The sequence below is a fragment of the Stegodyphus dumicola genome, chromosome 5 (assembly GCF_044657685.1).
Source record: "Stegodyphus dumicola isolate Sdum_Otavi_A_Nest chromosome 5, ASM4465768v1".
NCBI classification, from domain to species: Eukaryota; Metazoa; Arthropoda; class Arachnida; order Araneae; family Eresidae; genus Stegodyphus; species Stegodyphus dumicola.
Window position 1 is genome coordinate 188345611 of NC_140772.1, and position 18584 is coordinate 188364194.

The 18584-nt window shown below is 29.8% G+C and overlaps 1 protein-coding gene across 8 annotated transcripts in view; it reads right to left on the reverse strand.

Moving 5' to 3' along the window:
• Positions 1 to 11286: 11286 nt before the first annotated feature.
• Positions 11287 to 18584, reverse strand: part of LOC118200382 (adhesion molecule nephrin-like) — a 513425-nt gene continuing 506127 nt past the window's right edge. For 4 of the 8 annotated variants that reach the window (XM_085817478.1, XM_085817479.1, XM_085817477.1 and 1 more), the window contains one exon: positions 11290 to 11916. In XM_085817478.1, coding sequence (XP_085673604.1) covers positions 11873 to 11916 — 44 coding nt within the window. In that variant the 3' untranslated portion in view covers positions 11290 to 11872. Of the gene's footprint in view, positions 11917 to 18584 lie in introns of all 8 variants that reach the window. The other 4 variants (XM_085817481.1, XM_085817482.1, XM_085817483.1 and 1 more) reach the window with 3 other exon arrangements.

The window sequence follows — 18584 nt, forward strand, 5'->3', positions numbered from 1 at the left end:
TCTAGATCGAAACAACGAGTGCTCAACGATTTTACCTCTCTGTCGTCGGTTGGCACTCTGAAAAAAGAGAGTTCATTGTTGGAAGACTTTCTTTGTACTAAAGAGTCATTAGGTTTTTTTTCACGCAAGAAAAGTGACAAATGTGCAATGCCTTCGCGCAGATTCGAATCATGGTCTTCTGGAATACGCGTCGAGTATGCTTCTAGTTACAACACAAAGGAGTGCGGAAAAGAGGGCGAAAGTACATTTTGATGAATGCCTCCTCGAAGATATGAAAGGATACTGTAAGAATAATTTCGAACATTTTATAAAACTTGGCTCCTTCCCACTGCTGAGTTATTAATATTTTTACTGTTTTAAGTCCTTCTCTTTTCAAAGTATGTGTAAAGTTATATGATTTTTAACTTCTTCTTCGCTTAAAACGATGCATCTACTGCAGTTCCAACTTCAAATGAATGAAAGCGTAATCTTTCCAATTTCTTATATGTAATATAAGTAATATAGATAGATATAACAAAATAATTTTAATAAACAAATATATTTCGGAATAATATGAATTGAAATTTACTCCGATCACGAACAGAAAAACGATCAATGAAAGCTGAATGTCAAATTCACAAGCACTAGTGTCTGCCTAATATTACGATGCGAAAGGATCACTAAGAATCTCAATCCTAAAAGGTTTTGAGTAAAGAACGAGCAATAGTTGCAATAACTTTAAAAATAACAGAAGTAACTGATGTGAACCTCAGGTAATAGAAATTCTTGAACTTCAGATGAATAGATTCATCATAGACTAGACTAGATTCATCATAGACTAGAGTAGATTCATCATAGACTAGATTCATCATAATTTAAGCTGTTATTAGATTGACATCAAGAGCGATCCAAAATGCCTCCTCTAATTTTTTTATCAACACAAAAGCGAGTGCAAATTTATGAAATACTTTTGAGTTTTGAATTTACGTCACGAAAGAGCCTGATTTTAATTTATTTGATATGATGCTACGATGGAGGTTTTTTCCTTAAGGGAAAGGTTTAAAAAATTCGAAATTTTAGTGTTGAAAGAAAAAAGTACGAAATACCTTTGGTCGTGATTTGTCGTTTGGAAATAATGTTCAAACATCTAAATTTACATATTATGTGTGGTTCAAATAGTAACATTTTTCAGTATAAATGCCCGATTTTATAAATGAAGTTACTACTTCAAACTTGCAGTATGAACGTTGAAAATATTTTCCAAGACAGCATATATGTGTTTTATTGCGCCTTTCTTGACCCAATAAAAGCTGGTTTTATTTCCTAATCTAACTTAACTTTAACGATTTTCTACATAACGCATACTAATCCCATTCAAATAGTTTAAAATTCCTTTCAGTTTCAATAATTAGGCTTTCCTTGGCATATGGTATGTTATCGTTTCTAATCCTCTTTATCTGAACCTACAGCTACGTTTCTTATTCCTATCAAATGCTAAGGCTCCTAACGTTCCCTCAGATCTTGGACACAGGTAAGTGAGTTTTTCTAACTCCGACACAGTTTTTTTCGACTCTTTTCCGAGTCCTTCTTTTTGTACCATTAACATCTCTAGAAGCCCCGCCGCGACATAATTTTAACTGATCCTCTCATACAAAGACACTACATAGTCACAAACAGTAATACCATTTCTGAGATTCGAGCCTGGCTCGAGAACATATTAGCTGGTTTTCCTATCAAGTTAACAGGTGAAATAGTTTTAAAATTAGATATTTTTAAAATTTAAATTAAAAATTTTAGAACGAATGAGCTGTTCTTTACTTTTAACTTATAGAGGAACATAATGTACAAAATAAATAATTTTAAGGGTAAGTCTTTATTTTTTAAACTGTCAAATGAAGATAGATCAAATAAAGTTTTAAATTTATTTGATGTAATTTTATCAAACTTCATATTTTAAAGTTAAAATTTATTTAATTTTTAAAGTTAAAACATTTGTTTTAACATTAAACTGCTTTCATATTACTGTTTAAAAGAAATAATTAAATTTCTAGAAATTCATAGATTTTACCATCTAACTAAAGTTTATGCTTCGGATAACTTATTTAAGAAAAGTAAAGAATAATATCGAATTAAAAATTACATTTAGCTGATAGCTTTCTTTGAAAGGTTCAAATACTACACTCATGTCCATAAATTAAGGATAATGCAAAATCAGGCAAAGGAAGAGTTAGAAGCAAAACAAATTTGACTTATTTGTAAAGCTTATTAATTAAACAAAAGGTAAAGACCAAAAAAAAGATGTTATATGTTTGATATTATTAAAAAAATTAGCGATATTTTCTCGATGAAGCAAATTATAAAAAAAAAACTATTTCCAAAAAAACCAATATTACATGGTTGGTATGATTGTTAATACATTGTATGTCTCCCAGACGATGCAATACAGTCCGCACAACGCCTAGGCATGCTGAGTATCAAATTACAGATCTGATCTTGGGGAATATTACACCACTTAAAAAGAAATGCTCTTCAAAGTTTCGGTAGACATGTAGGAGGAGGATGACGGGCTGCAACTCGTCGGCCAAGCATGTCCCATACGTGCTCTACTGGATTCAAGTCCGGTGAGAATGCTGGCCAGTCCATACGGGTGATATCCTCCAATTGCAGGCATTCGCTTACGATGTTTGCACGGTGAGGACGGGCGTTGTCATCCATAAACACAAATTGTGCGCCCATGGCGACCCGAAACAAACATACATGTTGTTCCAGAATGACGTCCCGATAGATTTGGCTTGTCATGGTTCCAATTTGAACATGCAGGTCAGTTCTGGAACCCAGAATAATTCCACCCCAAACGAGCACTCCTGCACCACCGTAACGGTGTCGTTCAATGATGTTTTCTTGGTGGTAACGGGTACCTGGAGCTCTCCATATGAAAGTCCGACGAGAATCAGACTGCAACCTAAACCTGGACTCGTCGGAAAACATCACACTAGCCCACTGTTGTGGCGTCCACAATGCATACTCTCTACTCCAGGCTAACCGCAGGCGACAGTGAGTTGTGTAAGTGGAACGCATCTGACAGGTCTACGAGCATATAGACCAATCTCCCCTAAGCGTCTGTACACGGTCTGCCTTGAAATTGTCGTACCAGGGGCTGAAGTGAGCTGACGAGACAGGTCTGAGGCTGTGCACCGCCTGTTTCTTTTGGCAGTTACTGCCAAATACCGGTCCTCATTCGGCGTTGTAACTCTGGGGCGATATGTGCTGTAACGTCTACTCACGTTACCATCATCTTGGAATCGTTGCAATTCCAAGTTCGTCTGATACTTCCAGTTGGGTACGCCCACATTCCAGACGGCCGATAATTCTACCACGTAAAAAATCATCCAAATGCGTCTTTTGTGTCATAACTATTGGGTTATTGCACTGAAATTCTTATAGAGCGCTGCGAAGAATTTTACTTCTTTGCCTGTATTTCTTATATATCACTCTCTTACACTCTCGTCATTGTGACGTACCATCGGTGTCATCTGCTTACTTCCTGAAATTTGCATATGATTCTTGAAGATGTGTGTAGTGATTTTACAGGTGATATATTTATTTTAGAGTTTGATTTCCACGTGACTCCGAATTATACTTAATTTATGGACATGAGTGTATATTAATATTTAGAAACCATCGATGTATTTGTTCACTGCCAGTTTAAAACGTCTAAATAAATAAGAAAAATTATGAAAAATGTAGTAATGTCACCAAGAACTAATGATTTCATATATGTTATTGAATTACTTACATCTCAAAAAAGTGTCCTCAATTGTACGAAACGTATTCTGATAAAATTTCTGTTATATCAACTGTCTTTTCGATCATAGTATTTTTTCAATATTCTATATGACAACATCTATTAGACATCAGATAAATTTCTTGTAATGTCACTGAAATCAATACGGAAATTATTTACAACGGGCTTGAACATTGCACGAAGTTTTTTCCTTAGCATGCAGTTTCAAAAATGATTTCCTCGTATACGTAGCCCAATTATCAAATAAATGGTAAGTTAATTTATTACTCATTGATTTTCACTTAAAATATAGTATAGTTAGTAGAAACACAGTAAGGAATTAAAGACATTCTTTTCAAGTGCTTCAATGTGTCATAATGATCATTTTATCAGTATACTGAAATATATCAATACAAAGTGGTACCTTGCAAACCCGATTTCAATACCCGGCGAGAACACAGTTGATATTTTAAGATATTTTCTTCTTGAATATTAACTTTTCTGAAGAATTATCTAAAATTAAATTTCATAATCACTGAAATGCAAACGACAATCCTGGCCGTGCACTTTCCTTTACTTCACCTTCAACCTTTCCAAAATTTCGTCTGAGATCCAAAGCATCTATTATTCAGCAATCATTTAAGGCTGGAATAAAAGCAACTGTTCTCACATTCTATGGCCTGCTCTCAACGTAGTTGAATTAAAGAGATGATGTTCCAAAATTCATTTAAGATCTTCTCTAACGTACACCTCTTTTCCTCATACTTTTACTCCATTCACAAGCAGAGCTCTCCGAATTCAATTTGCGGTTCACTCTAACGTGACTGTAACTCAGTTTTATGCAGACAACAGTCATCAGCTTTTGTTAGGAAATTGAGTAAAAGAAAGTTTAGGCTGGATTTACTTCAAGGATCCGTTGCGTTACCGCAATTTACAGCACTTTTTTTTTTTTTTTTTAATGGGAGTACTTTTATGTTCTAGGTATTTTCTTTGTTCATTATTAAACTGAAATTTCATACTTATTAACGACTAGTTCATCTATCGTTCAACTGCTTATTTTCTTATCCATGTTGTCTGTATATAATTTTAAACAGCATACAATAAAACAATTTTTAAAAAAATAGTCTTCTAATACCTCGAATTTAAAAATGAAAAGTTTATAATTTTTGATACAAAAATTTCGTTAGTGTATAACAAAAACCACTTATTAGTAGCAACGACTAATTAGCAAAATTATAATAATCGTTTGCATCATTAAACAACATACAGAAAACACGATTCTACAAGATCATCATTTCAAGAAAAACAAGCTTAAATATTTCGCAGCTTTGAGAATAATAAAAGATAGTCTTATGTTATGTAAGTATGAAATGATTCTATTATGATCAGGAATAATAAATGTGGTTAATGTAAGACTTTTCTTTCCATTAAATAGAATTAATGGCAGAATTCTTTTTTATATCAAAATGTATACCATCTCTTCTACAGAAAAAGAAAGTTAACGCTTTAACATACATAGGGCAAAAATGTACTAAAAAATACTAAAATAGTGCGTTACAAAGCACATAGTACATGGGATAGGAATCTTTAGATCATAAAGAATAGATCAGAAAAAATTTTCCGAAAGAATGCCATAGAAATCTCTAGATCAGTAATAATGAACCATCCGAAACCGCCAATAAGCATTGTTTGTAAACATCTATACTCTAGTGCAATATATATATATAATATAAATCATGCGTTCTAATATTGTATATCTCAATTACATTGCACACAGATTATTGTTTTATTGAAAATCTGAATTGTAAAAATTTCACTACTGGAATCTTTATTTGCAAGTGAGTTTTTATAGGTACAATGTGTAAACTGAATTGTAACCAACATGTAAAAACTTCATTAAAATTAATCAACATATTCTTAAAAGCAGACTATTAAATTGGACCTTAATATAACGTGTAATTAAAATTGTAATGAGCAGAATGTATTGTATTACATGTAATGTTATATGCATTGCATAAACAATCAGGCTGTTTAATAATTAATTAAAACATTGTTTAACAGTTTCGCTATAGAATCTCAGCTAAAATCTGTTATTGTAAATCATTAGCATATTTCAATATCCAGTGTAAAACAACTGTTTCAGCAAATATGATACATAAAATAAGCACATCTGTATTAAGAGCTGTGAACTATGTCTCTGTTGTGACATCTCCTCTCTTGTACTGGCCCACCAGGGGCCGAGCGGTAAAGTCGCTGAACACTGGTAGTTTGGTCCGAGGTTCGAATACTGCAAACAGCCTGGCTGCATGGGCGTTTTCATGGTTTTCCCCATGTGTAACCTGTATACGAGCCAGTTTCCCTCAGAAAGTCCTCCACGAAGGCATTCCTCCCCTGAGACAGATAGCCCTAGTGTGCTTTGCCATACTTAAATAAACAAACCAAACCTCTCTTGTTCTTGCGCTTCTTTTAGACGTTTACCTGCCAACTCTCTGAGGATGCAGTATTCCAGCTGCTCTTAGATAACACTGTCGACGGGTCTCACCAAGTCTAAATACTTCAGTATGTGGACCAGCTGTTCTCTTAAAAAAGAAATTCAGAAATTAGACATTCTTTTTTACGATTAATGCATAAGATTTGGATAGAAATTATATAATGACTCCCTTCTTCTTACACAAGAAGAAAAGATAAATAATTAGTGTTCATTGACATAAAAATATTTCTTCGGAAAAGTATTTGTAAAATTATCAAAGATTCAGGAAAAATGCTTCTACTGGAAAGGGAATTTTGGCCATAATTTTTATATGGCGATTCATTCTTCCATTTGGCTGTCTTAGGCTAAGTTTTGATTTCCAACAGCATATTCTCCTAAATTCATTTGGCCACAATTTGAAAAGTATAGAACCATTCATTCTTCAATTTGGCTATCTAAGTTTAAATTTCCAACAACTTATTTTCCTTAAATTCAGTGATTAAATGATAGCTTTCACGCACATTCAGTAGATTAGTAAATATGAATTATTTTTTGGCAATAACAAATGTTACAGTAAGGACAATACGTATGTGTTATTAATTTACTAAATTACTCTTTGATCGCCATTCTTTTGAAGGAAGTATCCAGACTCATAGCTTCTCTTTAATAAAGTCTCGTAAAATTAGTAAATGTCTTTCTTTTATTATGCACATATTAGTTCAGATTTTGAGTGATTACAGATCTGTTCAACATTTTTTAGCGATTATAAATCTGGTTTAAACAGATTATGACTTTCGCACTCATTTATAGGGAAATTTACAAAGTAGGAAAATCAGAAATGAATGCAAAATTTCAAACCAGACTAATTAATTATTAGATGCACAAATGTAATTGATATCTTGAAACACCCCAGAAAAGGAACAGTTTTCAAGAAAAATTAAGGTTTTCAAAATAACATACGCATTATTATTATATAACAACGTAAGCTTTATTTTAAAGAACTGATTACTTAGGAAATGTAAAATTTACGCATTCTTAGGCTACATGTAATCAGTGGTTGAGGTGTTTAATTATTAAATAATTCATTTAGGGATTGGATTCTAACCGTTAAATTCCTCTGCAGATGACTTATCTGTAATTCTTACAATCATGCTTTAACACTATGCTGCATGTTTATCTTTCGTTAATTCGAAACTCATGTTTTCCATTTTAGATCAGTTGTACAAATTTTAGTAGAAATAATTTTTAATAATAATTTATTTCCGGAAAACAAAGGTAATTTACTATAAAAATGCATTTCTTTATCAGTGTATTTCAAGTGTATTTAGGACTTAGCTGAGATATTATTTTCAATAGGAACCTGGCAAAAAATGTTTTACAAAACATTTTCATTCTTCATTTTTTCGCACTTTTAAGGTATAAAAATGTAAACACATTAGTAATGTTTTAACTGTAATTAACATGACGGATAAATTGTTGTTAAAATTTAAAAAGTAGTAACAAGAAAATAAAAATCCATGAAGATCTTATTAATTTTCTGCATATAGTAACAGATTTCCTTAATGACGAAAATGGCTATAACATAGAGTATCAATTTCAGAATTAAATCTTTAATTTTAAACTAAAAGTTAGCTGATGGAGGAAAAGAGAGCATTTAACTTTTCATAAAATACATATTTGAAAGCGACGATAAATAATTTATTACACTATGTTTGGCAACTAATTTGCCATTAATACGTCCATAACATTATTATTATTTTGTCATTTCTGAACCTTAACCTGATAATCCGAAAATTTCAACAGTAATACTTCAAACGAGCACTAAGGCTATTAATTATGTCTCGATGTTTCAAATAAATATGTCAATTCTTTTTAGAGTACCTTGTATAATACGTTTAATAATTTCAACTACATGAACAAAGTTAAATTTAAATTTATGTGTGGAAAATATTTGGTTGTATAGCGTAAAATTAAATGTGGTTTCACAAAATTTGCTACTTTAATGGTACATAAAATGATGCTGATATATCTTCAAAACCGTTCACTATTAATTAAGCACTTTATGTAAAACGAAGTCGTAAAAGGAATCGAGGTATATATTTTTATCAATTTTCTCTTTAATTTTTGAAAATACTCTTCTAAAAGATATGAAAGTAAATTAAAATCTTTGCAATGTAAATAGTATATTTATGAATTTTACTGCTTCCAGCAAATCGTTGATTTTGACAGGTTTTACAAAGGAAACAATTTTGAATCTTTAGTTGGAAATATACTTTGAATTTTTGGAAACAAAGCTTAACTTTCTTAAATAAAATTTTCGACTGAACACAAAATAGTTGCTGTTTTCTTACATTTCTATTAAATCAGCAAAGACAGTATGCAGTATACTTAATAATAATGCAAATAACACCATGAAGAGAAAAACCTAATTTTACTTGCGTCACGTACTTTTTTTATCCACGCATAAACTATGTAAAGTCCATCTTGTAATGGAGTATTTTTGTTTTGTTTTGTTTTGTGTGATATATCTTATCGTGTTCCATTCACAGCTTTTCAGTATAATTTCATTTTTACTTCCGTGAAAATATTTCTTCTTTAATTTCGTATATTTACATGTATTTCTCTGCTCATGTTGAACTCTATTTAAGTTATGGAAGGTACATTAGATTTGAGTTCAATGAATACAATTTGGCGATATGTGATAATCTAATTTCTTTGTTCTTCATCTTGACCATATAATTTACATAATCGTTTTACAGGCAAACTAACAAACACCCGAAGTGCGCTAAATAAAGTATTTTTTCCTCTGTGTGCAGCATTTTTACTGTTCAAATAAATATACTTCAAATAATATTAATGAATAATTAAACGTGAGGTACTTTGTTTTAAGCTTCTCATAATTCATCATTATTAAGAGATGCTTTTTTCTGGTAACTGGCAGTTTAAGCAAAAATTAATTTACATAAACATACGAAACTCCCTGTCACATCAGCTTCTCCTGATACTTCATAAATAAATTCTCACTCACAAAGAAATTTACTCAATATCGTCTTATACTCAATCACTACACAATATCCTTATCTGTCTTAAGAAATAAGAGTAAGTATCAGCTCTATAGACAATTCATATAAACAGAATGAAACCAGGTAATTTTGTTTTATCTAGAACATATGATATGATAGAGAAATTAACTGTATGTGAGTATTATAGATTTTAAAACTGACATTTTAAAATCCATAATACTCACATACATTTGGCTTCAGAAATTTCCTTAGCTGAACGTTCCCAAAATTTCTGCACCGTGAGTTTACGTTATATTATACTTTACGTTAATCTCTCGTACATAAGTTTTATCATTGTGCAAAACGTAAAGTTCAAAATCATTTTTTTGCATATCCACATGTCATAGTCTTGACTCTCGGAAAACTAATATCTATTCTAACATTATTATTCAGATTTAATCAAATTTGTTTATAGTTAATAAAGTAAGTGTCCATATCAATAACTGCATTTCTTAGTAATTTAAATTTGAAAAATCTATTCTACTTTTAACAATGCATCTGATCTAAAACCTTAACAGTATAGCTAATCTAACGCACAATTAAATTATAATATCCAACGGATCCATCATTAGATTTAAAATCGAACAGATATATTTAAGAATATTTTCTGTTATGTTGTATTCTATAAAATATATTTCTAATCTGTTATTATAAAATTCGAAGAGAAAAAAATGTGCATGGCGTGGACGCTCTCAGCTGATAAACGTTTAGATTTCTAAGTAACGTTTTCGAAAATAAAATTACCAACACAGTCTGAAAGAGATCATTGAGCAGTCAAACAATTTTAGTTGTTGGCTTTACAGATTCGTTAAAGAAGATCCTTTAGAGAATTGAGGGCTTACTAGTATTACTAGGCTTACTATTATATATTAGTTTATCTGTCACAGAATTGTTTTTTACAATTCTTAAATGTTATTGGTTAGATATTAAACTAAGTTCTTGTAACCGTTTTCTAAAATAATAGCAAAAAGACCCCTGCCCAGACGGAACATATACAGACAACTTACTACCATCGGATAAAATAAAGTTTAGATCAATTAGAGATGTAGCATCCTTGCGTTAGGCAAAGTGAAAACCGGAAAAAATAGTTTATATTCCTGTTTCCACAAGGAATTAGTTTCATCGAATTTTGATTTAACAGGACTTAGAAATATAATAATTTCTTTTTAGCTGATTTATTTTGAGTTTTTGTTAAAAAAGCTTATTCTTAAACACATCGAAACGAGTTTTATTTTAGGACGATATTTGTACTTAAATTAAAATTTGTGGTATTAACACTTTTAAGAAAGTCATCATTTATTAAATTCCTGAGATAGTTTTGATTTTCGAATTATCTGTTCCTGCTGTTATAATCCAACAATTTGAAACCCCACTAATGCAAATATATAAAAATTTATTTTAGGTTGCAAAATTTTAAAAAGGTCTTTCACTTAATTAAAATATAATGAATAACTGTTTGATGATGTACAGAACAAAGTAACAAAAACACTAATCAAAACGATGATAACATTGAAACAGTGCATAGCAAGAACATAACAAAAAAATGTTTACAAAAGGTGATGGAAGGGAAATGGTTTACAAAAAATTATAAAGGGAAAATGTAACAGAAGTGATTGATTTCTCATATCAAATATATTTCTATATTTTCTGTTCTGCGGTTGCTATGACTAAACTTTATTTCCTATATTTCTGTGGGCCTTTCGTTTTCTGGGCGGTTCCAATGAAGGAACCGTTGTACTGTATAAAAGCATAATTGTATATTTATGTAGTGTGTAATGCAAATGTTTATCAAACATTTGAACTATGTCGAAAAACAATATTTCTTAAGTTAGGGTATATTTTGTCTACATATTCGTAGAGTTAGGATAAGATAAAGAGCTTGACTAAAAAAATAATAAAATTATTACAACATAAAAGTAAAATAATATATTAATTTTTATTTGTAACATCAGCATGCAGTCGTAGCACGAGTTTTTAAACTTACTTAAATTACTTATTTATGGCTGAAAATTTATATAAATATAGCACTATTACATGATAATATTAATTTATTTATTCAAGTTAAAAGTAAATAAGAAAATTTATCACTGAACATAAAATTATTTATTTATCTACTTCTTCTTATGAATGCAGTCTAACTAATACATGTAAGAATCAAACACAAGTTTGTATTTAGAAGATACATATTCAAGAAAAGTATTAAAACCATGAAAGCAAGAAAATTTATATCAGATCTTGATCAGTTTGCACCAAGATGTTCACACAATACTCACTGGTCGACTTTAGAATCATATGAAAATGCTGGTGAAAATTAATCAATTTTTAGCTTTCCCTTCCAAGAAATTGATGCATACATGTTTACACAAAACATAGAAATCCTTTGAAGATTCTTTAGTTTGAACTTTAGAAAACGATGAAAGCAGACAGCAAATCACATGGACACACATACACCACGAAAAAGATGAAGCGAGGAAATGGATGTCTTCGTAATACGTCACCGTAAAAGGAAATGAATTACATAGTTCGTCAGAGGTTGCTTTCTCTAATGAAGCTGAATATTCCGTCTCATAAGGATTTTTATATGCAAGGTGTCCTCTTTTCATATCCTTCGGGTAATCTGTCTGCAAAACAGAATAATATTTCCTTATTAATGTAAGAAACTGATCACATATATATTTAAAATTTAATTCTAATAAATAAAAAAGACAACAAATTTGGACCGGCATTAAGTAAGTAAAATACCTAAAAAAGTTACCGTACGTATCTAAAGAACTTTTCTTACGTCTTAAATTTAAATCTTTTCTTTGATGTGTATAAAGTATGACTCGCCAAAACATTTCTCAAAAGTTTGTAAATCACTCAAAATCCTGGGTTATGTTAAGCTAGATTAGGTTATTTGAGCATGACAAAGACAGTTGTAATATCCACTTGTGGCTATATCGAAACAAAAAAAAAAAATATGAAATAAAAATTTATAATGTGTATTTTTGGTACTTACGGAAAATCCCGTCGAACATTTTTGCCTATTAAAGAATAGACGCCAAACTACGCGATTTTTCGTCAAAAATGGAAATATCTTCTTCAGACACGCTGGGTTTGGTGTAACCTTGATTACACGTGTTAGTTATTATTCTTGAATAGACTCTTTTTTTGCCCTCTATCTATCCTCAAATTTCACAAAATTTGGTAAGTAAACAATTTGTGATTTTTTATTAATATTTGAGGCGAAGAAAAGCATTTCGCGAGACTTATGTTTTTTCGCGAAACTTAAAACCAAGCGGTAATATTTGCATTTACAGTATATCTCCTTAATAAAAAATAATGGAAATTTTTAATGCAAAATTAAATATAAATAAATCATAATATAATAAATTTGAAAGAAAAATAAGGATAGAATACTTTTTATTGTATTTAGTAAATGTTTTTTGTTTGTTTGTTAGTTTGGCGCGATTAGCGCCATCTCTTGCGGTCGACGAGATTTTCCGTAAGTACCGTATTTTTGGACTGATTGCTTTGTCATATATTGAAAATTCAATGGGGTATAATATTTTTATATGAAAGGTATAACTATTCTAAAATTAATGCAGGGAAATTTTGAAAACAGAATTCCTAAACAATTAGAATATTTCTAAAATTTCATTTGGAAGAAGAACAATTACGACAGTTTTCCCCCCGAATAGTTACTTATTGAACTTAATAAACAATATTTCATAAAGACTTTTTTGTTTACTTCACATCCACTTGTCATCACACATAACAATAGAAACATTTAATTTTTAATATTTAATATTTTCCATGGAATTTAATTTTTAATATTTTCCATGGAATCGCTTGCCAGTATCTTGAATTTATGCAGCTAATGCTTCATTATAGCTTTTTCAAGTTTTTTACTTATGCTGATTTTTTTTCAGTCTTCAGACTGTAAGGATTTTCAGACTTAAAATCTGAAGTCTGGAAAAAAAATTAGCATAGGAAAATAATAGAAAGTAAAAGTTAATATATAACTTCAATAAAATGCTTCAATTTACGAGCATAACATAATTCGAAAATGGGATTCTAAATCATCAACAATGGAAAAAGGACTTGCAATCCAAACAAATAAAATGAGTAAAACGAAAATAAATGATTAAGTATATGCCGCAGATGTTTTAATAATCGACTTCGGTGGCGCATTTTTTATAAAAAATAATATATCGATTTAAACTAGTATTTTAAAACAAAAGCATAATTAACTAAGAATAATAAAAAATTAAACAATTTCCACGAAACTAAGTTTTCGTCGATTTTATCTCATTTTAACTACATTTGTATGGAGAAAAATATAAGGCTTAGAACTGAAAAATACAGTTTTGAAATAACTAACGTTAGAAATGTTTTGAATGTAATAAAAAACCTAAATTAACTTGCATTACTAATAGCTTTGAATAATTAGCATTTCAAAGAAATCCTTGCATACATGCATATTTAACAAATGAAACTTTACTGTCAATGTTTTGATGCATTACATCAAGACTTAATTATTTGTTTCTTTCAAGTATGACAGCCTGCGACTAAAACGCAATGGAGGCAAATTAGTTATACTAGGTATTGCGCATGTCACTCCATTTAGTCAGTTTTGGGGATATATATATATATATATATATATATCAGATTCATATTTTGATTCGTATAACGTCAGGCATTCATGATGCTAGATTTGGAAATTACCTATTCTACTAAATAATGGTAATTATTTAAACAGATCATTAGAATTGAACAGATAACGGAAGTTTAAACAGTTTCTAAAAGCACTGTATTTCGAGTCATTGATTTTAATATAAGTAATATGCCATTGTTATCAAAATTAGGATTTAAACATATGCTAGGCATTCATATATTCTGTAACATATGATTTTAACTAGATTATTGACAATAGTTGTGTGCATCAAATGACAAATCAATGACTTAACGTGTTTTCGAAATTTCTTCAGTTTAATAGTACTGATGAAAGCGATTACTCCAAAGCACTATTTTTTCAGTTTCAAATCATTGTTGACATATACAAATAAATTGCAATAATAATTTTAGTACATTACAACGTAGTAAAATATATATATATATATAAGATAAAAAATATGTAAATCAAAATTAAAATTTAAACTAAAGGGAAACTCTTTTCCTCTCTGTTTTAAAAATCGCAATAACTTCCCTGGATTGCGTCATTTCTAGATCATTTCATTTTGCATGGCCTGTGCAGTGCTGATGACGTAATAATTTGAAACTTAAACTTTTTAACTCAAACCAAAACCTTTCTCTTCGTGTGCTTCCATCTTGCATAACTACGCACTTCGGCTTCTCTCTCTGCCCTGCTTGGACGTAATTTCGCTATGCTGCTTCTTATTGCAATAACATCAAAAATGTAAATGTTCTTGGATAGGCACGGCTAGAGTGCCAAGCGAACTAGTGTGGCCACAAATGTGAGTTGCGAATAAAATGGAATTAAAACCGTCTCGACTGCCAAGGTTTTTAAATATTTTCAAGTCAACATTTTAGCATACTACGCAATCAGACTTTCCTCTTTAATATCGATCTACGTACGCATTCAACGCTGCTCTGTCTTTTTCCTTGTGCTATTATATATATATATATATATATATATATATTACGCAGTTTAAATTTTAAATATGTCAACTAATATGGTTATAATAATTTATTACTAAACCTTAAAAAGAGGGAATAAGTTGAATGTACGTTATTTCAAAAATTTAAGTTTTATTATTAATTTTTGCATATAATGTAAAACATAAGTTTTTTCTGGCCTTCTGCTTTTACTAATTCATGGGCCTATTTCATATTCTTACTCTGGTAAATAGCCCTTTACCAGTTAACTTCTTTGTGCATTTTATATCATTAATCAGAAATAAGTTAATTTCTTCTGTTTGATCTTTGTAAAATTTTTGCTTATTGTCCAAACTCGCCCTTTTTGGCCCTGCATGCTTTTGTTATTTTATTTAATAAATGTGGGGCCTGGGCGGTTGTTGGGACTGTCTTTCGTGGGCATTTGGTCTGTTGGACTGCCCCCGGGTTGAATTTGGCTCTGGGTTTGGGCGCGTGGCGTCTTGTAATTCCTCTTTAGGCTCTAGATATAGGTGGACGTGGTGCTATACCGATTAACCTTTTGGTAAAGGGACAGTGCCCACGTCCTCCGTTGCTTATCGCTTACATTCTATCACTGAGTAGATTTACAGTTCCAGTCATTTCTGAGTATGTTAATTTTAATTTTCCTTCTGACATTAATCCTAAAATTGTATATAAATCGTTAATGTTTATTTAACATTATGTAAGAATGTATAAATTTGTATTTAAGAGGTTTACTTTTGATTTTGCGTTTGGATATAAAAGAAAGTTTTAATTTAATAATTTAATTAGTATTAAATTATTACATTTCATCTAAAATGATGTATTAAGTTGAACCTTTTTCTACTGATTTCTCATTTCCTCATTTGCATATATTAATTTGTACAGGTTGTAATATATTTTTATTATTTTTATTATTTTACAATAAGGTGAGAATGTCTTAAGGATCTCGTTTTACTAGTTTAATTCTGTTCTTACTCCAGAAAAATTACTAATTTGATCTTTACTTGGGAAAAAGACGAAGCACTCTCACTTAATTTGTTATTGTGGTTATTGTTAATTGATAGTCGATTAGTTTGTTTCCCTTGACAATCAATTAATCTACGGTCAATGACAATAGCTACCTTTTCAGTACTTTAAATTTTACTTTTTAGAATTTTTACAGTCCAACATATTATTTCTTTACAGTTTTAAAAATTTTTTACTATAATAGAAATCTAAATAACTTATACTTCTTAAAATACTGACTAAAATTTATTCCAATCATTCATTGCTATAATTAAATTTCTGTTGCTTGGAGATGATATAACATAATAATAATAATAATGTTTCAGTATATAATAATGTTTCAGTATGTATAACATAATAATGTTTCAGTTCAATTAAATTATTATTGATTAATTGATTTTAAATGTAGTAAAAGATAGCAGCTAATAATTTCCAAATATTTAGAATATGTAATAACTTTTAATGTTAAATTCCTTTCATTATCAGGACAACGAATAATAAATTCCGGAACAGCATAATGAAAGATTCATGACCACTTATGATAAGTAATTTTCTAAAACCTGTAACAGTAATTAATGAATTATAGAAACAGATAATTATAGTTGTAATTAATTAATATAGTTACATTACATTACCCGCAATATATGCTCTTAGATATTTATTTTAATGTAAATATGCTACTTGAGAAAAGTATGATTGCAATTTTATAAAATCAGCAGAACATTTTCCACGTAATACAAAGCTAAAATTGTTATAACTAAAGCATAATTTGCAAAGGTATAATAAACTTGATTTTAAGATATATGGTTTCTCTGGAAAAAAAGTGAGGAAGGTTTATAACCTTCACATAAGCATTCAATATTTAGAAAGATGGGGAATGTGTATTCGGCAGATAAGTATGGGATGAGCAAAAAATAATAATAATAATAATAATTAAAAATTATATCTCTATATTTTAAATTTATTTGAAAATATGTTACATGTGCGTTCTTCTTTTGAGGTTCATATTTACGAAAAGACTAATTTTTGTCATTATAAATGCCTATTCGTCATTTGGAAAATTCCTCTTGTATTTTAGTTTAGTTTTAATAAGGATACTTCAATACAAAACACTGTTCTCCATCTTCAGCTATGCATCCACCATTTCTACTTCATGCATCCGAAATGCCTTTTGCGAAAACCTTACTAAACATTTTGAATCCATTGACATTAAACCATTCACCATTCTTGCAACTTCGCAAGTGTTTCCGCGAAAACATTTAAGACATTTAAAGAAAATTTTACACAAATTAGGAAAAGGATATTTCCGACAGTGTTGAAGTCAGTATGACTTAAGATCTTTAATTTATATTTCAAATTTTAACCGATTATTAAACGGCAAACAAAAGGCAATAAAGATATTCTTTCATGATATAAAACTTTACTTTTTAATTTTTGTTGTTAAAATATTCTTTAGAAAAAACATTCTACATTTTTTGGGCTGTTTCGTTACCCTGCTACGTGTTTGGTCTGTTACGGTATACATTTTCTTTGATGCATTTGGTAACTGTTCGTTCTGGCCGAAACAACATTTTGTATTACTCTTTCACGTGGCTACGGAAATAGCCAGTTCTCAGAGTGTTGCTATACATTAAAATATGTAAAATTAAGCAATTAGTCTTTCAAATTTAATTGATTTGTAGTTGCTTAACAAATTGATCCACTTAAAACGATCAAAGAAATAATTTCTTTATATTTTAAATCTTTGTTTTTAGTACATTTAATTTACAAGTAACTAAAGTGATAATATTGTCATCTTGTGGAACATGATTAAAAGATATATCTAAAGCCATGTAATTACAGCTTTAAATAAAATAGATTAGTTCTCCCTAAGCAAATCATTGGGCTCATTAATATGTTGCATTTAATCAGGAACTTATTGTGTTGGCATCTATAACTTACATAATTTTAAAATACATGTATAACATACCCAAATCATAAATTTGAACATCTGCAACATTATTGTATTTAATATAATATATCCGACTCTTTTTATTATATATATATATATATATATATATACATAAAACCATACAGAATTATTTGTCTTTCTATAAACGTAAAGCTGAATGAGGATTGGATGCCATTAATTTTATGCGGATGTTTATTAATTATTATTTAATTTGTACATTGCTTGGAAAAATTTATTATTAAAAAAGCTAATAAATTTTATTTAGTTATTTAATATTTAATTTTTTGGGAAAAAACAGTTTACGTATACATAACGTTATTTTATTAAAGCTTCGTACTGATGCTAGAAACGTGTATTATCTAATGTTTTTCATTTTCAACTTAGCTTACCTACCATATGCTACCACCAATCAGATGGATCTAATCTACAGCATTAATCAACCAGATGGTGGATAAATTTCCATTTTTGATCTAACAGTGTTTCGAATTGCAACAAAGGATTTCGTGTCAATATAGTGGGCTAAGTACCTTGAATAATCTTGTAATCCAACTCAGAACAAATACAGCTGATTAGCAATTTTTATCCTTATTGTTGAATAATATATCTATTTGCATCCAAAGTTTTGTAATTGGTGCACCTGAGTTTAACTGCCAATTTATATAATATTTTTTCAGATCGGTATGCAATGTGTGTTATTTAGTTGGTTGCTAAATA